The 21157-nt window shown below is 33.9% G+C and overlaps 1 protein-coding gene across 4 annotated transcripts in view; it reads right to left on the bottom strand.

Moving 5' to 3' along the window:
- The window catches only part of LOC111051302 (protein jim lovell), a 33860-nt gene extending 13997 nt beyond the window's left edge, over positions 1-19863 (bottom strand). Inside the window, exon 1 of one of the 4 annotated variants that reach the window (XM_039442564.1) lies at positions 19553-19863. Coding sequence is in view for 1 of the 4 variants with exons in the window: in XM_039442563.1 (XP_039298497.1) it covers positions 15554-15567 (14 nt within the window). In the remaining 3 variants the exon portion in view is untranslated. Of the gene's footprint in view, positions 1-907; positions 1032-15553; positions 15705-19552 lie in introns of those variants that run through there. The other 3 variants (XM_039442565.1, XM_039442563.1, XM_039442566.1) reach the window with 3 other exon arrangements.
- Between the last annotated feature and the right edge of the window lie 1294 nt (positions 19864-21157).

Raw genomic sequence — 21157 nt, 5'->3', positions numbered from 1 at the left:
AGATTATAGTTTATTTTTTTGCTACTTGCAGAAGAAGTGTTGATTTTTAGGTTAAAGTAAATACTTATATAATAAATATTATATAACGTTATACCAGACTTTTAAAAGCATTTAAAATTATTTTTCTATGGAATCTCCTTATATTTATTGTGAAACTAAAATATCAATATTCATCTTTAATATTTTATGTTATATAAATATATATTTGTAGCTGAAAGAATAGTATTATTAAGCAAAAAATGAATAGATAAAATCCTCATGACTCGTTCATCCTTTTATCTTTCACCCTCACTTCACACGATTTTCCCTCCTGAATTATTGTCTATTAGTGACTGCAATCATACAGAAAAAATAGGTGCATTATTCGTATATGCTGCAATACAGTAGAGCTCACAATGAAATGCTGAGTTCAGGATATCGAAATTCTATTGATAGCGATGCATGGTGTATGAATGATATGAAGTAATCCTATCAAAGCAACGTTTAATCAAAGAGAGATTGTCTCTCACACTGGACAATCGATTCCAATACACCGAATTTCAGAGTTCATCAGGAAAACCGATGTCAATTCATGGTATTCCAATTTTATTCAGAGAAAGGAATATGCCGAATTGAATAATTAATCCTTATATTGTGAAAGCTCTATTATATTTATTCATGTATTGATTCATTCTAAAAACGTATCTTGTACGGTAACGAATTTGTTTCAGTAGCCAAAGACAACAGAATATGATGAATGATAAAACGAATATGTTTTATTCAAGGCTTAAGGATAGGATGTTATACATTATACTTTTTAAAAGTAGGGTATATAAAGTAAATTAAAATGTATAATACTTGAAGGACATATATAACGATTTACTCAATTCAGAAATATTATCGAATCAAATTATTATAACAAACTCACAGCAGCTAAATACGAAGAAAATTGTTTTTGATTGGAACAAGAAATTTCTCTTCTTTCTCTATCATGTGAGTGAATTCTTATGGATGTTAAAGGTGATGATACCCTTACGAGCAGTTAGTATTGTGAACATGATTTTCCAGTATTGCAAGTGGGTCCGGACAACAGGTTAATCTGTAATAAAGGAAAGAATCGGCTTAATATACATGTAGGGGATAGGAAATTCACGAATGACGCATTATCATGTCTGAAATGCTGAACTACTGAAATGATTAACTTTTGCGTATAGATTCTTGAATTACCGAGGATGGTTATAGGCTTATTTTTAATTCTTCAAGATTTCAGTAAGTCAAGTTTTCAATAAAACCCTTGCGGAGCACGGGGTTACCTACTAGTTAAAAATAAAGCAGATGATAGCTTTTTTTAGTTGAAGATGTGATACTCTAATTCACACTACTTCAATCATAGGAGTAAGGACGACTCAATACTTGTTCAGATCATAGTTTGCTTGGATTATTCAGATAAAATTCAAAAATATTCAAAGGAATTCATGTGTTGGTGATGAGGGTAAGAGATAACGGTCCGCGGTGCGTTCACCTTCATTTCAGTTTAGGCATCACAATCATTACGTAAAAGACTTCTATCCGGACGATGTGACAGCCGGTAATAAAGAACTATCGGAATGGAATTTTCATTTCACAAGGAAAGAGAACGCTATTGTCCGCCATTTTCTTTCCGGATTACTGAATACGTGGTGCGGAGATTTATTTAATAGGCTGACGACGTCGTTGTCAAAGAAAAGTCATCTCCTTCAAATTTGGCACGCTCAAGGGTCTCTACGTACAAATTTCACACAGCCGTCATTCTGTATCAGTCAGCACCCGTCATTCAATCCCATACAACAAGCTATTCGTCTTTTGTGTGCAATTGAAATCATGCATCCGCCACATATTGTGTGAACGATTTAAGTTACATGAGAAAATTGCCATTTAGAACGAGTTGGTATGAGGGAATCGTGCTGCACCGAAGTGGACACATATAGACTACTTAAAAAATGCTATTATCCAGTAATAAAAATCAAATGAAAAACCATTTGTCATCAAGTAAAAATTATACACGAGACATCTTCACAATAAAGGCTGGAAACGTAACAAAGAAATTGATTCAGTTAGATCAAAATATAAATCAAGACTATCTACATGAACTACAACATTAGAGGAAACAGAAATGGCTGTAAAGCACCTAAAGAATGGAAAGGCAGGTGGCCAAGATAATATATCAGCAGAAATGATAAAGTATGGTGGTGATGACACAGTCAAGAGAATACATGAGCTGATAAGTATGATATGGAGAGATGAAACTATGCCTCAAGATTGGAACATAGGTATAATATGTCCAATTTATAAAAAAGGCGATAAACTGGACTGTAATAACTATCGTGGAATAACTCTTCTCAGTGTGGCTTATAAAGTCTTATCAAGTATTCTTAACAATAGAATTAAGGCCTACACAGAACAAGTGCTTGGAGAATATCAATGCGGATTCCGGCCAGAAAGGGCAACAGCAGATCAAATCTTTACAATCCGGAAAATCGCAGAAAAGTTTTATGAGCCTGACCTGGATTTACATATTTTATTTATTGACTTCAAGCAAGCCTTCGATAGCATAGTGAGAAGTGAGCTATGGAAAACATTGCAGCAATACGCCTTACCAAAAAAGCTCATTAATCTAGCAAAAATGACAATGAGTAGGACTGCAGCAATGGTAAAAATTGGTAATAGAAGGAGCAGCACTTTTGAATTTAGCACAGGTGTCAAACAAGGCGATGGACTATCTGCAGTCCTATTCAATATTGCATTGCATAGAGCTGTTGAAGGATTAGACAGGGGAAATATTTTCCACCGAATGTATCAGGTATGTGCATATGCGGACGATGTAGCAATAATTGCAAGAAGGAAAGATGTCCTACAGGAAACGTATTTGTTGCTAGAAAGAGAGGCGAATAAGATTGGCTTGATAGTGAATGAAAGAAAAACGAGGTACATGAAAATATCAAGTAGTCAAGCAAGAAGAGTTCCACAAAACCTCCGAATTGGAAATAAAATCTTTCAAGGTGTAAGGAACTTCAGCTACTTGGGGGTTGAACTAAATAACGAGAACAAGATGGGTTACAGCATAAAGCAAAGAGTATTGGCTGGAAATAGAGCATACTTCAGTAACATGAAACTTTTGAAGAACAGGCTCATATGTAGAAACACGAAACTTAAAATATATGAGAGCCTAATTCGACCTGTTGTAACGTACGGCTGTGAATCTTGGACGTTAACAAAAGAAGACAAAAACCATTTAGGCGTTTTTGAAAGGAAAATCCTAAGAAAGATTTATGGTCCAGTTAAAGAAGGAGAGGAGTGGAGGAGAAGAACTAATTCAGAGCTCGAGGCATTGATGAAAGGCCGAAATATTGTTAAATTTATAAAGGCACAGCGGCTTAGATGGTTTGGACATATCTGTAGAATGAACGAAAACAGAATGCCTAAAATAATATTCAAGGAGAGGCTACATTCAAGAAGAAAGATAGGAAGGCCGAGAATAAGATGGGAAGATGAAGTGAGAGACGATCTCCAAAAAAATGGGATATAGAGGATGGAGACAATTAACAGAGGACCGAGAAGCGTGGAGAGCTGTAGTGGAGGCGGCCAAAGCTCATATTGGGCTGTAGTGCTAAAGAAAAAAAAAAAAAATCTACATGAACTTTTCTCGGCAAAGGTGTTCAAATAAGTCTATGCGTTGAGCGTGAATGATGAAATGAGAATGACTGAAGATATAGGGATCGAATCCATGACCAGTGATAACAAGTTGCTTCAACTCTATAGTGTGTTCAGTGAGAAGAACAGACACTTAGACAAAACAAAAAATGTTTTGGTTGGTAAAATTAACAGCTGAAAAGATTTGAGATTGATTCACAAACCCAACTTTTTAAGCAAAAGAGGAAATTTTCAACTTGTTGAAACATACATAAAAATCCAGCTTCTAGTGCTTTGTGTTTAATTAAATCACAGCTTACACTCTAAAAACAACATACTTGATTGAGAATTCTCCAGTTTTCTCAGATTTTAATCGAGTAACAAGAGATACATAACGTTGTTGATTTTATTGAGTTCAAGTGATTTTGAAGTGATACGAGTATCCATCCCACATACAATGATGGACTGAGAAAGTCAATTCGTAATGTTAGCCGGATATTTACTACAGGCCGCCAACACGAACAAATCTCAGTGCTGGTGATGACTGCATGAAAGCGAAGGCCCCTTTTTTCCCCCGTCGAAGAGGAGGTTTTTTCATTCGTAAAAAGAAGACTGGAATGAGGGGCTTTTCTTTGTTTACATTTCGAGAAGGGTCATTCAAATTGTAAATCTGGCAACGCTGGGTTAGAACAGAATTATGAGTAATCCGCCAACCAAGACCGGGGCTGGATTGATCCATTAAAAAGAACTCAAAAATTATTTTATAAGCTAGCCTCGTACGGGGGGCGCCGTAATATTGCCCGACTCTCCTATTTCAAATTATCGAACAAAGAGAGCCAGCCAGTTCAGGAGGGGCAGAATTTAAAGGGATTATCTACGCCTCGAACAAAAAACATCGACCCGCCTCCTTGTCTTTTGTTAGCCTGCTCTATGCCCTGTACTCTCATCATTCGCTCAAGGATCCTTTCTGTACCGTACTTAGCAAGAACACTGACACAGAGTCACCGAGTAGGCCTACGCTGGCACTCAGTACGCAGCATTTCTCTGTCCTTCATGACTAAGCACTTTCACGTTTCCTCCATGGACAAAGCCTTCTCGATCCTTCCAAAAATATACGTTTGATTGCCTCAACCGTCAATGCTACTCGACCAAAAATTTCAATCAATTCATGTTGATCGATGAGCCTAGCAATTTAGGCATTTCGGAAATTTATCGACGACGAAGGAATGAGCTGATAGCTCTACTCTTCCATTACTTTTTCTCAAATGCATGCAAAAATATTTCAATTCCTTTAATCAGAATAACAGTATATTGCACAAACATTTATAGCAATTCTATATACAATTATAATTATAATCGACAATTATTATTAAGACACATTAAAATAATCACAATAGCCTATATTGGCAACTGGCAAAAAAATGGTCCATTATTCAGCATGGTAGAAATTTCTGATTGATTAGCAATTATATTATCCATCTCAACCAGAGAGAATAGAATAGGAAAAGTTCTTTTCTCTCTGATCTCAACAAATAGTTTTTGATACTCAAGCGATTTGAATTAAATTCATCTATATTATAATACAGGAATTAACTGGCTTACACGTACGGGATAGAAAAATTATGTTTGACGAATCATGACGTCTGAACTACTGAACTGATTAACTTGAAATTTTGCATAAAGATTCCTAATTAGCCGGGGATTGTTATAAGCCTATTTTCAATTCTTCAAGATTTCATTACGTTAAGTTTTCAGTTTGTCAAGTTTTAAAATAAACCCTTGTGGAGCACTGGTTACCTGCTAGTCATTAATAAAACTAAAAATAGTATACTTTGTGCTACTTCATGAATTTTCAAAAACCCATTGAAATGGAAACAATGACTTTGATCACAGAGAAAGCATAAACATTTCTGTATGCTGACTCATTTATTTGATGACTTGGCGATATCTGAACAGTAAAGTCTAATATTCCATGAATTTGAATATATCATTTGCACTTAATACGCAAAACTAGGCTGGATCTTAACATCAAGATTAATAGACGTGACTTCAAGTATAAAGCCTACGTGAAAGTTGAAAGTTCTGAAAGTCGATCAGAAAAAATATAGGAGACTGAAATAAGGTACAGGAATTATGATGTTCTATAATAGGAGAGAACATCCAGTAGTGGAATAATGAATCATTTATTAACAGAGACAGTTGAATCTTTATAAATTATAACAGTTATAAATTTATAAATTATTCCTGCTAAAATATTTCATAGGTTGTCTGATGTTTTTGCGATCATGGGTTTTATTGTTGATTATAATGTCGTAAGTGCAATTACTCCAATGATTATTAGGCTAATCGGCTGTACACCTCGTTTTCAGAATAGAAACTTTTTACTAGTGAGTGCTGGCATTTTTTGAAGTATTTCGATTTGGATACTATTTATCAAGTCACCTAAAAAGAACAAATTTCCAAGGAAAAACACTTTTTAGCATTTCAACTTTTCATTATATGAGCACTTGAAGTTGAAATCTTTGGGGAGATCCATTCCCGAAATGGTACCAAATTAATTTGAATTAAAATTGAAAAATTCATGACATTTCGAGGATTTTAAATCTATTTCATGACATATTTGGTTTCTAAGAATACCAATTCTAGGGGAATGTATTCCAATTTTTAAAATAACCCAAAATTACTTGAACTGGGATTTTTCACATTTGAATTAATTTTCCTAGAATCGGGGACAACAAATATGTCATAAGATGAACAATATCTTAGAGAATGTATCCCCAAAATTTAAAGAATGAAATTGCTGCCAAGTCGGAAGTGGATCTCCCTCAAGATTTTGACTTTGGGCACTCATAATAAAAAAATAAAAATTATGAAAAGTATTTCCTAGAAATTTGTTCCATTCAAGTAACTTGATAGTATCCAAAAAGAAATACTTTGAAAAATGTCACCAGTGAAAAGTTTTCAAAGGCGTGGTACACAGCCTCAATATTATTATCATGTCATAATAGATTAATTTCTCGCAACATGAATGCACAATTTATCAAAGACCTTTTAAAATATTCTTATTTTCTCTTGCATCAAAATTATGATTCAATTCACTGTCGTTGACAAAATTTAAAACAGGGATTGATCAATATAATCAGGAAGTCGGAACAAGTTCATGAGAAGGGAGACAATGTCAAGGATTTTCGGACTTGCAAGAGAAAGGACAAGTAGAAGGCGAAAGAGTGCGTGTGTATAGCACATAATATATATACATAGGATGTGATGTGTGTGTGTAAATTTCAAAGAGAAAATGAGAGAGACATACAACGGAGGAAAGAGGGAAAGAAAGCGAAAGGGGAGAATGACAGAGAGCGGTAAGGAGAGCGTGGGGGGGAAGGTTATTGAGATAACGAGGGGGGTGCTTGTGGGAGGGGGGTGTCTACACGGACGTTGGCAGCTGCTTCCTTTCCTTTCCTTTCCGTTCGTTAACAATTACTACTTGATAGGACACCTGCCTATTCTGATATACCCGTATGGCAGGTGGTTACACAAAAATTTAACGTATTTTCAAATTGAATTTGTTACAAATATTATCTACAATTAAATGGCTTGATCAGTTACAGTTTAAACTGTCTTGAGAAAAAAATATGGATATGGTAGCAATGTTGATAAAGGTACGGACTCCCGAATTAGTTACCTCAGTCTATTCTCTATTGTACCTGAATATTATTGTCAATTAACATACATTTCATTATCCTGAATTTATCATTTTGATAATGTACTTAAATAAATGAATAAATGAATAAAGTAAAAATCATACTGTAATAATCAGTACCATAGAACCTTGGGACGATTGAAAACACAGATTCCTAAAAAATGAATCCATTTACACTGAATCCATTTCCATATACAAGAAACGCATAGAGAAATGTTATGATTTTGATCAGCTGCTTAGCTTCCACCAGTTTTTACAAGCTTATCTACGCGCTTTTGTTATAACATACACGAATTATAATATTATATCGATGTAGATTCAATATTATCTACAATTTACACACGAGTACACAAAGAAGTACAATTTTCTCACCTGTTAGAGCATGTCCGAGCTCAGGGGCCTCCCGCGTCTTATTATTAACAATAGAGTTGGTATTCTAGCATGAGAAGAAATATTTCGGCCGATTATTGAGGTTTTCAGAGCATATCCGACATAACTGTTGTAGTTTCCTTAAAGTTTCCTTTAGCCTCAACACTTTTTGAAACAGAATATAGATTTACTGGGCTGTGACGATTTTCATTGATTGAAGAATTGACATTTTTGAATGTTTCTCCAATAATTTTTCAATCAAATGGTCTAGTCCAGAACAACATTCTCTAGATAATGCGCTGGGATTAATCGCGTATAAAATTTCAACTATCATCGGAATTTTCAGCGGGGCTCACAAAAATATTTTGAAATATTGCTGTATTCGAATCATATAAATTCACCACGTTTGGTAGCTTAATTGGCAATAATGAAACTCATTGTTAATGAATATATTTGATTAAGATGCGAACTAAGTCCAAGTCTCAGTTGACTAGTACGTGAGTTATGGGAAGAGGGAAAATTCGAATGAATGTCAGATGTGATAAGAATCCAACCGAAGACTGGTGCAGCGATAGCAGATAGCTCCAGACCACTAGGCTAAAACCCTAGGCTAGGTCGACAATATAATGGTGACTGCGTGATTAAGCCATCACTTGCATAGATTCATTTTCCTTTGAGTCCCTTTGCTTTAATTGGCAGATTTGAAAACTAAATATAAAATTGTAGGTAGGCCTTCATTGGTAGACTGACCGACATGACCTCATGATTCAAACAGCGAGATAGAAGAAACATGAAAGAAGCACACCCAATCAATAAAAGTTGCATGCATGGTTTATCAGTCCTTTTCACAATTGCTCAATGAAGCTGGGCGACAAAAACACTAAAGATAAGAATAACTAAGACAAATCGAAGAGTTTTTATAGATGTATAACTGAATATAAAATAACTTTAACTAGATAAATGTATATAATGCTAGTATTCGTACCATAAAATATATAGTGGCGAATTTGTGGGCATTTGTGATGGTGTTACTACATATTATGTTCAATTAGTATGCTATTACGTGATAGTTTTAATTTTTTTCATCCGAAACATGGCGAATTCATAGAGCATAGATTGTAAATAATAGAGTGGCTCTAAAAAGAATGAGTCGTAGGGTAACATCACCCTATTACTTAGTTTACTAAAGGGGAGAAGGGGCGCCAAATAAAACCTTGTCGAACCACGGCAAGAACAGCACGGCAGAGAACTGTGTACTATGACGCGCATAATACTGTATTATACAGACTTTGCAAGCAATGCTAGAATTGAATCCATATAACAAATATAAAAATGGTTAGCCTTAAGAAGATTCTCCTTTGATCGTAATTAGTTTAATTGATTTAGTTGAAGTTAGATATTAGTAAAAGTGAGAATATTTGTGTATTGGTAAAGTAAAATTTGCTTGAAATATTCATCAGAAACTCTACTTTGCTTTGAGCCATGGACATAGCTAACCGAGTACTTTTCTCAGAAAATGAATAAGAACTACTATAAGGAGTATTAAGAACTATTATAGGAGCTCTGTTGAAAGGATTACGTCCAAGCAGCGACGATAGGAGAACTAGTCCAATGTGCGACACTAACCCTGGTGAAGGGTTCTATTGTTAATAAGAACAATGAGAGAAGGCCACAAACAGTAGATGGGTAGTCTTATGTGTAGTCCCGCAATACAATATATTGATGGTAATGATTGAATCAGTACCTACCACCTCCCATGAGAAGGAATCAGTTGAAACAATTTCAAAGCAACGTTGCTTTGAAACAACTGACAAAGCAAAGATGAAACAATTTCCAGCTTTGAACAGTTCAAATTCATATGTATTTTAATTATAAATTATAATAATGCATTGAAGGTAAGGCATTTCTCTCTTGAAGTAGGTAACCTGGAATAAAATTAATCTAGTAATATTGAAAGAATAATTGTTACTGTCCCTGATGTAACTGATTGTACAGTGTGTCCTTAGGTGAGATGAATAAAGCTTAAGTATAATGAAGCACAAGCAGCCCTCCCCGTTGATAGCGTCTGCCTATCTTTATTTTTATTCTATTCTAAGCAATTGGTTTATCGTCGCACATTGGACTAATTTTCCTATCTTTGCTCATTAGACGTGGCACATTGAACGACACCAATGAAGAAAGGGTGGTTTAGGAACTTCAGAAATTAGCCCTAACAAGCCCAAAAGTCAAATAATAGTATTATGTTATTATATTTGAAGCGGCCAGTTAGATTTTTCACTGTTTAAATATGACATGAGTGAATAACGGATAATTCCATGAAAGAGACCAAATGAGTGAAACAATACACAATAGAATAAGGTGGATGGATAAGAATTCCATTCTATGAAAACTATTAATAGTTACTGAAAATTAGTCAACAAAACTCAAGAGGTGAGTGAGAGAATAATAGTTAAATTTCTACTTCACCGACTGCATTTCGTTAGATGAATATTTTACTGTACAATTCGAGGAAATAAGACATAGCCTTATGGAGTGATGTGCTATACTATACATTACCGTGAATGAGAGGTCAATGACAATGGTGTATACTATCAAGTGTCGGCAGTCAAATAATTCATCAACTCGACTACAACATGTTGACTGCCCACTATACTATGAATGTGATCATTTTGTGAATGAGCTTAGTAAAATCAGTGATGAGTCATTGGAGCACGCTGGAATACCAACTCCCCCTGCATTGGCTGATGAGGACCTATTTCTTGTCTCCATTACTGAAGGAAATCAACTTTTCTGCTGGCAACACCGCATTATCAACGTTGAGCAGCGCGCCAAAATGCTTCCTACCTTTGTCTACATGACAAAGATAGTGCAACGGAGTCTGAGACTTCTGTCTCATTCCATTCGAACACCATCTCTATTCTCTCTCTTCTTTCTTCTTCTTCTTCCTCCTCCCTTTTCATTCTCCTTCAGTTTGTTCAGCAGGGGAAATAGATCTGTCCCTACCTGTGAAGCTGTGATAGGAGATAGGGCTCTCCACGTCTCCAGTTTTAATACTGTGATACAAGTTGCATTGAAATGTATCAGAAACATGCCGTTCCAATTGGCACGAAACATCTTACTTTTCGTTCATTTTTGTCCTATTAATAATTGACCAATTCTTTTTCATTGTTAATAATTTTCTATGAGAATGTAAATCATTAATAATTAATGATTATAATTATTATAAAACACCCATGCATTTGGCAGGATTAAAAGTATTCATCATTTGAATGTTCAATAGTTCACTAACGAATTTTCATGAATAACATTTACTGCTGGATAATAATCATCTATAATACCGGCCAAAATTCGTAACCAAATAGAATTAGATCATTTCAATCGATATAGATATACACGTACAGCGTAAAAATCTTCCATTATACATATTACTGTAAACAAACAATGGATATATAATATTAAGAAGTTTATTATTGCATTGAAATATGGAGTAAAAAATTTCCACTTTGAAGAATAAAAATAGGTAACTATATTGGATCGGATCTAAACGTTCAAATGAAATAGGACGAGCTACAGGCACTGATATCAGAAAGATGACCGTTTGAGGCCAGTTCCATTATGTAAAAGAGATTCAAATTAACTACCCTATCATCATTCATCCCAGTACTCGCAAATTTTCTGTTTTCCAGGAAAAACTAGAGGATTTAACAAACATCCTAATTGCGAATTAGTCACTTTACATAAACCAAATTCTCTGTTTAAATAAAAACATGGACCTCTTCAAATGTCTGAGCAGTGTGTCTACTATCTTCCAAAAAGCATCTCTCCATATGGCAGTCTTTTGTGAAGCAATGTGAGTCACATGACACATGTTGTCCAGATGGGTGATCCACTGTAATTCCATTCACATAATGTTAGTAGACTGGTTCTTATTTTGAAACATAATTTGCAATTCAGTCATAAGAAATTTGAATTTTTTAAAATGAATCACTCAATGATCAAGTTATGCTTGAAAGGGAAAGGGAAGACTAGTTTTCTGTAAGGTAATTTACTCTACATAGAGGGAACACTATTATTTTCAGATTCTGTTATAAAAGAGTGAGGGTATTATTCAGAGACTGTGATAGCATTATTTAATTTTATGTGGGGATCAAGAGAGGTCTAAAATATTAGTTGTGTTCTAAAGAATTCTCTCCCAGTTCTATCCTACGACTTGGAACCTGATACAGATGTCATCTATGTTGAACAGACTCCACCAACCCCTGTTCACCAAAGCAAAACATCCACCTCTTCTTCACCCTAATGATATTGCTTCACCTCACAAAACAAAGACTTTTTGCAGGTGTTCATCAAATCAAACCAGATGTGTGCAGAGCCAAAGGGTCGACACTCAGCCACATCGCCATCACTACATCTCACTACAACTAACAAATCAACAGCGTCAATAATTCTCAAGAAACACAGTTGGTTGTAAGTTGAAATACATTAGTTATAAGAAATAAATTTGGGATTCATTTACACTATTTCAAATACAGTCGTTAGAGGGTCAAGTTGAAATAAATTTATAGAATACTCAGAACAAAATTAAATTTGTTTATTGATGTTTTATCAAAAATAAAACTTCCTACTTCAAAAAATGTGGAATCATCCTGACAAGATTCGATTCTAAGTAGTAATAGGATGTACTAACCGTAATGCAAGGACCTAAAAGTAAAAGATTAGACATTATTCAAAAAATCAATCTAGATTCTTAAGGAATATGAAACTATGGAACGGTGAAAAAATCATAATTTTTTAAATAACGTTATTGACATTCTGAGTGTGTCTAAAATAATAATAAGGACCTATCATCACGATAGCTGATTATGTTATTATACGCTATTATATTCAACAAATAGTGGATGATTTTTGGAGCCCTGATAGTTGAATACGGAGAAAAACATCAACGATAGAAGATAATGGAGGTCTTTGTTCATTTGTAAATTTCGATCATGGCCCAATGCGATAATATATCTACAGCTAGCTCTACATATCTACAGTCTACAGCTACACCATCTCCATGAATTTTCAAGGTCGCGTTCAAATGCTTCGCCTTTGTTACCAGAGAGGTTTAGAGCGTCTTTTCGATTCTAGCAGAACTTGGGTTTGAAATCGTTGCTCCCTATTGTTAAATGATTTTCGCTGAAACTTTTTCAGTATTCTACGACCAAATGGCCTTCATCCGCCCTAGTCAGGTAGAAAGCTGAGCTGTTTTAGGCATGGTAGGCAGGTGAGGGGATAGGCCTACGAAACCGGCTGAGCCCTAGGCCTCGCTAACAAAGGGCCCCCACCCCAACTCCCTTCCGTCCCTTCGTTAGAAGCCTAAACACTGCATGCTATTTGTGAGAAACTTGAAATTCAAACCTAAAAACCGTTATAATACAAGCGTCACATTGGAAGTCCTGCATAATAGTCAGCATAAATTTTATAGAACGTTCATTTGTTAGAGATGATTTGAATATTGAAATCGAATCAAGACCCTCTGTGTGAGAGTTATACAATAGAATGGAATAGGAGCATTACAATAAAGTTTGGAGAATGCTAAGCTCTAATTCAATAACCAAGCTGTTGGTAGTATTAGTTATAAAATTCTTTATAGAAATTGGTTGTTTATACTTCTAGATAGATAAATTGTCTAAAAAAATATATAACTGAATTAATGTACGCTAATAATAATAATTGTCAATGATGTATATTGTCTTCTAATGTTTTGATAATTCACAATATCCATTGATATAATTTTATAATCAATTGATCCATGAACAAAACTGTGAATTATTTTAGTTTCTATCTACTTCATCAATGCACTGGTTTTATGGATTTGAAGTGTAGCAATATTTGAATACAGATAGTTTCTATTGAGGTATTGTATACCATTACATGCTCAATACATAGTACAAATTACCTTTATGAAAAATAAATATTACTTCAACAGTAAATGTTTCTTTTCAAAGTCAAAATATTAATTCATCAATTTGCATCCACATTGTAGAATGAGCTATTACAAATTTGCAATTAATTTCTGTACAGCAAACATGCATGGCCCACTTGTATGAGTCTAGATTTGAAGGCCATTTCTCATTAATAAATACTTATCTCGGTCATTGAACTAAGAAAATTAATGAAGTATTTGGATTGATTTCAAATTTTAACGATGCGCTGGTAGCATGCAAATATTCAGCAATGCGCCCGCACATACAGTTCAATAATGATAATAATTAGGTTTTTTATCCACGACATTCAAATGCGGAAATATTTTTATGAACTCGGCGCTATGAACTTAATTTTATTGCACAAAGGAGATTATTTATCTACCAGATTCGATTTGCATTATATTTTGTTTATAGAGAAACGCAGCGGTATTTGCAATTCGAGTAGAAAAACATGAATTTTTAGTAAAATTCTACATGATTTTAAAAATATGCTGAATTTACTATGTATTTTCTACACTGCTCTTGCAACAAACGTAGATTTGAATACATTATAAAAGCTGATACTTCGCATTCGTCACGTTCACAAAACATTTTAACAATAATTGTAGGAAGAATGTTTTAAAGGAATCTTTATTTCGAAAGATAGTTACCAGTATTTAATACCGTACTTTATTCTGAGCTATAGACCACCCACTTTAGATTCTCTCACTACACTAGATCCAGATGACGCTCCATAGTTCTAAAGTCCAAGTCTCCATTTGGAGTTGAAATAATTAAATTTGATAAAATTCTATAAACGGATGTTTTTGAGTGGCTTCGTTGATAGATTTTTTTATACTATTCATGATAGGTTTGATATAATAATGCTGGTACTCATCATAATGAACATAATATAAGACTCACTGTTTTCAAGTTTGAGATACTCTTTTCGCGCTGTATCTTACTGACAGTTAAAGTTGTGTAGGAGCACAGATGATTATTATTTATTGAGAAGAGCTTTTTAGATCCCAGACTCCAGACTCGCCCACAGACTCCTAAATTCCAAGCCATGTATAACACACCTGACCTGCACAACTCTATCATTGGAACAGGTTTGTGGGTCTGGAGGGTGACCCAAAGTGCACCACACTCCAAAATGACCTTGTAGATCGACACACATGTACAAATGCGTTGATAACGTGAAAAGTATCTGTTCATTCATGTCACATTTTCCAATCAAAGCTAACTAATATGTGAGCATTTTTAAATCTACACTTTTAGAGTAGCGGAGTAATCAAACTTTTCTATTTCATGATGAAATTTATTATAGAAACCAACTTCTTAATACGATTTTAATCGTTACTATGATCTATATCACACCAAAAGTTTCATATCACTTTCTCAATAGTGAAGCTGAATATGGAAGGAAAAGCAATCATTCATAGCCAGAGCTAAAAATCTTTCCAAAACAGTCATTGAAAGTTTGAAGTCACGCTCAAATGAGCCTCTATCTACACTGGAGGTTCCTGAAAGATGAGGAATATTACAGTGGATAAATCAGACGTTTGTTAAAATATTAGTTCTTGTATGCAGAAAAATGTAAATGTATAATACAATAATTGGATGAGATAACTCGTTTCCATATTTTATTATCATGTCCTAATCTATATTTTGCCGCTTCAGTACAATGAAGCAATAGAATTAAATATTTAACATATGATCAAACGTCATCTCCACATTTTAAGTAGATGCCTACATTGTTGAATTAATATTTTAGTTAATCACTTTCTTTAGTTAATTATTTTAGTTTATAAATTGTTTAGTGAATTATTATTGCTTATTCAACAAAACTCTATGAAACAACGCTAAATGATTTTCAGTAACTTACCGAGAAGTGGGCATTTCGTAGATTGTCTTGAATAGATCGGTAGAAATAGAAACAACATTTTAACTAAAAAGAAAAATTCTCTTGAAGCTTGACACAACTGAAGGTGGATTCAACGCTGCAGTCGTTAAAATTGCAATGAACAAGGATCTGGGAAGTAAATATTTCAAACCCAGGAGTTTTAATCTTATCTTCAAATAAATATTATCGATACAAGCTTGGGATTCTGAAAGCAATTAATAATAATTGTTATAGAGGTTTCCTAACTCCTGATATCAAATTAACCGCTGGAAATAGTGATTGTGATACAGGAATTAAAAATGATTAGTAATTTCAAATAAACTTATTGATATATTGAGATAAACTTATTTAAATTGATGTTTTTTCCATAACGAAACACTTTATAATAACTTTGTTGAAGTCTAGATACTCTGTTTCCATGTGAATAGAATGAACAAAACTAATAACCTTTCTAATATTATCAAACTACTTGATATGTGAGCAGCTTTGCGAATTGGCATAATATAATGGAATAATGTAATGATATGTTGCAGAAAATAGAAGACAATGTTTAGAAAATAATATATTTCCATTTGAGAGCTGTATTTATATAGAGCTTGACATCAGATTCATTTGACTCCAAATTCCAGGGTCTGAGTTCAACGCATAAGTTAAAAATGAAAAGTGAATTTGGAACATTTTGTATGACTTTTTATAATATTCTCCTAAAAATTCATCCATTATTAAAAAGTCATTGCATTATACAGAAGTCATAGCATTGTTATAACAACTTTTCATTCCCAGGTATAATAGTTGAGAAATAGTAAAGGAAGTAGCTTGGGTACAATCCATAAATATCCACAAATTTCTCCCGCTTGATTGACTCTTTTGTATTTGAAGGGTGCAATTTATTTGTGCCCGGTTTTTCCCATCGCACTGAAAATAGCCATTTGCATTGAAACCGCCAGTACGTTAACTGAGGCAGAAGTTTCAGGTAGAACAAAAATAATTGCTTCATATCTATTCCAGGAGGGTTTGGTGTAATTGACCTTTCGATTCTGGGAATTGAGGTTCCGCTAAATACTAAAATTTTGTTCAGAAATAGAACTGAAGCTACAGTAATTTACGGAACTCCTATTTGAAATCAATCAACTGAAAATTCACATTGCATCATTCTAATTAGTCAAGTAATATGGTATTACAATTAAGTTTTCTTGCTAGAAATATCTAGTCACATCAAAAATCATGGTAATATGAAAGCATGGAGTTATCATATAAGCTACCATCATAATACTAATTAGGTGGCAAGGGACCAGGCAAAATTGCATCATCTACAGTGAGTAAAAAAATTCAAGAGAAGTATGACATAGGAAAAAAGAAAATAATTCCAGGAGTCATAAAATTTAGATATCAAATTTATAATGTGAACTATTTTATTTTGAGAAGATACAGCCAAATAATTGCCATGAAATGTAAACCCGAATAACAAAGAGATCTACTATAGATATAATGCATTTTTATGTAATATTTGGCTAGTAAGCTGTATGAGCATTTCAATATTATCTAATTTATTCTATTCAACTGAGTATGATATCATAGAGAAAGGATAAGTGTAAGTTTATCTATTTGTTTGTCTCTGATTATACACATCTAAGGATTAGTACATGAGCAATGGGAAAGATGATGTTAAGAAATGGGAAAGATGATGTTAAGAGCCGGAGATAAACTAAACTAATAAGAAACAAATGTTTAGGTATATTAAAATGGCGTAATAAATATTTCAAGAATGATTTCGATCATTTTTCTTACTCAAATATATACATAGTGATAAGATATAGTGTATAAAATCCTAGTAGATACCTATTTTATTTTATTTGCGTTTGATCTAGATTTTTTAGATAAAATACTTATTGTAGCTTTCATGATAGATGATTATCAATTTTATAATCAGTTTTTTAATTTAGTTCCACAACTCAAATGTGCATCCTATTGAATGAAGTCGATCATGTTTGCAGTTTTATCCCTGCTGGGTGCTCACTTCAACTAATATTGATAAATGCTATTTATTTCATGCGGTCTGACTATAAATTAGTGCTTATCTAGTTCATTGCCTATCATGAAATTGAATAAAGTGATGAATGAAGATTTTGCATAATTTTCCATCTATTGATGGTGATAGAGAAGGCGCAATCAAAATTATTTTTGCATTAGATCAGATCATAAAAATTGCTCAAGGATTTTTATTGACACTTGAAAAGCCCGAAGAAGTTAGACAACTGATATATTGAACAGAGATAGTCACTTGTCATTTTCACAATCCCATCACAAATCAGAATTAATTATCAATACAATAAATTAGGCAATTGACAAGTGACCCAAGAGAAGATTCATTAAACATACTAATTATAAGGGCAAGGCATTGATCAGAACCGGTACCTAGCAAAATAAAAAATCTCTACTCAAATAGTAATTCACCAAGATAGTTCTAGCAGATGTACCACAAAAATATTATAATTTCTTTTGAACCATAGATTGTCGGTGAAACACTACCGACTTACTGGAAAATCTTGAAAATTCTACTTCAAAACATATCTCATATCAAACTCAACCAATCAACTTCATAAATTATGTACAGTGCAACTTGGTTTAACTGCCTCGGTCTCCCCATAAACTTATTCGTAAAACTGTAATCATAGATTTGTACAAGTCATTAATTCCAAAACCCTGTTTATAATAGCAAAAATATTTATTGATTAAAAAGAAAAAAAAAACTTGATTTTTGAAGCATTTATGTTATAACATTTTATTAGCAGAAAAATATAACTCATGAATTAATGAATAGGCCTAATCTCTTAAAAAATAATTCAATTAGGCTAAAATATTTATTCTAGGCTTCCTGTATTTATTGTTAGTTTAAAACATTCTTGATAGGTCAATAATATTGTATGGTCCCTTGAATGAGCCTATGACCTAAACCAAGTTACACTGTCTCTCTTTACAGCTAGACTAATATAATCAAATTCACTTAAAATCTCTAAGATTGTTGATGAAACCACAGTGCACATTCCGAGATTCTAATGAAGCCTTATTACGATTGTACAAGGAATAGTTGTATATCACTTCTGAAACAGATGAGCTAGGTATTGGTATAATGTTATTTCATCCGTTAAGAAGTGCAAAAAGGTAGTTATTATGTCTTTGTATCTCATTAATTGCAAAATCCTGTGATACGTAGGTTATGAAAGTTTTAAGCAAATAAAGTGAGATAACTCATCAGTTTTGTAAAGTGATTTTTTCTAAATGGTAATTCTATAGCCAAGTTAATATAACCAGTTGTATTGAACAACTGAATGCAAAAAACAATCTATTCTACTGTGAGAGCTTGGGTTTTGATTTCAAAATTGATTTTGAATTTTGAATTGAATTTTGGTTTCAAAATTTGATACAACAATGAACAATATTTTAGAATAAAGTGAGATACTAGTTTAAATACGAAGGGAAGCAATTTGTTCCAGACGCGTGGTTGATATTCAGCGATCGGCGGCGGCGTCGTTGCTATTTGTAAACAGAACCGCGTGGACTTGACAAGTTTGACCGCAACAAAGACAAGTTTGAAATTCCGTACAATATAGATTTGCTGCTAGTAATCCAAGATAATATGTTAGATAATAGCATTTATCGGAACTTTCCACGATATTTTAACGAGGGTCGAGGGTGATAGAATATTACATAAGTTGTGAAACACTGACCGGAACTCTGATGAAGCACATATTATATGAAACTTACTGAAACTGTAGTGAATTTTTGGAGAAAATTCAAACGAATATATAATACTTGATAGACCTAAATGTTTTTGACAATATAGATTTGATTTTGAAATACAGTATTGCGATTTATCAGAGGTATATTTCGAGGTTAATAGATCTGCAGAAACATGTGCACGTACAGAATAATATACAAGTCAAAAAGTTAAATAAAGTAATTATAAAATGAAGAACTCACCCACCAACACAAATCCAAATCAGTCTCTGTCACTAACACAACAAAGTCCGGAGGATAGATCAGTTACACACAAAACTTTATAGTTAGAGTACGTTACCGGTAGTTTCATGAACACATTTCACATTTTTTTAAACAAACTCAAGAGGTTAGCTGAGGTTTACTTCCATACGAAATTAAAAGTTTTTGCGCTTCCCAGCTAGAAACAAGGAACGAGAGCGACAGCCGACAGCAGTGCTTTGCTATGAATGTCCGAAAAAGTATGGGCAGCTTGAGTTCAGTACAAATTGGTCGGCTTCCCGAAAATTAATATATTATTTTTCAAAGATGTAGCTTCGCGCTCTGGTGGGAAAGTGAAGCAAGTGACGCATGCGCAGAAGCATGGTTCTTGCTCCAGGAAGAGAGGGGGCGGGGCGCGGTTGCCACGTCGGGCAGAATATTGGGACCTGTAATAAAAGCATTTTTATCGGTTTAAATTCATCTCTGAGGTGGAATAAAAAAGAGAACAAAGAGAACAATGCAGAGGGAAATGTTTTCCATCCTTTTCTATGCATTCGACCACCCTTTCTCCGTTCAGCATAACTCATCCTGTTCCTCGACGCGTCTCCTCTACACACTTCTTTCTCCTTGTCCTTAGGTCTTTACTCTTATATTTCAACTACTTCGCTCTGCCACGCATCGCTTGTTTTCAGCAATTTTTTTTAACTATAGGAGTATTGGAGAGTTCTAGCTTCATGGAAAAATTAACGATGAATTTTGTTATAAGTAATTTTTGGTTTCAATTCCCGATTAGCTAGTTTTCCTTTCTTCTTTTCGAAGTTCCCCTTGTACCAATATATATAGTATACTATACAGTATTGGTATCTATATACAGTCGAAGCTGAAAGGAGCTTCCTTTTTCCTCTGAACTCCTGGACATAAGTTACATCTTGTTCCATTCGTTCTCATCTTCTCATCAGGTTGGCGTCACCCACCGGTAGAGATCAGCATCTATCTATCACCTTACCATCAGTGAAGATCTCAGATCGTCAGATCTTGAAGACGATCAACGATGGAAGAAAGCTCTTTGGAGGACACAACTCTGCTTGTAATGACCATTTAACCAAGTTATGCCAATAATAATTTCAACATTGATTACCTAAATATAAATAAGAAGAATAACTTATTTTTTACGCAACTATTGAAAATATCACGACTTAACTGGTGTATACTATTAGTTCTATAAACAATAGACCTCGCGCAGTTATTAACCACAGCCTGCTCTAATACTGTCCATCAGAATAAATTATTCTGTCCTGTCGTGTAAGCGAGATATCGGTGTGAAAACGTCTAATTGCTGATCGACAATGTCGTTCAACGTCGGCAATGTTGATCGGGTTGGCGTATCGACAATGTTAATCACATGTTGCAAACAACTATAATATCACCATAAGATAATTTCCTACAAGACATACTGTCTTGTGAAAAAAATCAAAAGTTACGCCCAAAATCTGCGTTTTTCTAGTGTTCTTCAGCGATTTCTCAGTTTTTTTCAAGAGCTAATAATTAGAAAAAATAATCAAATTTGATACACAGGCTCAGCTGAGGTATAAAAATGTTGTAATAAAA

Source organism: Nilaparvata lugens, chromosome X (genome assembly GCF_014356525.2).
Source record: "Nilaparvata lugens isolate BPH chromosome X, ASM1435652v1, whole genome shotgun sequence".
NCBI lineage: Eukaryota > Metazoa > Arthropoda > Insecta > Hemiptera > Delphacidae > Nilaparvata > Nilaparvata lugens.
This window is presented reverse-complemented; position numbering and strand designations above follow the sequence as displayed.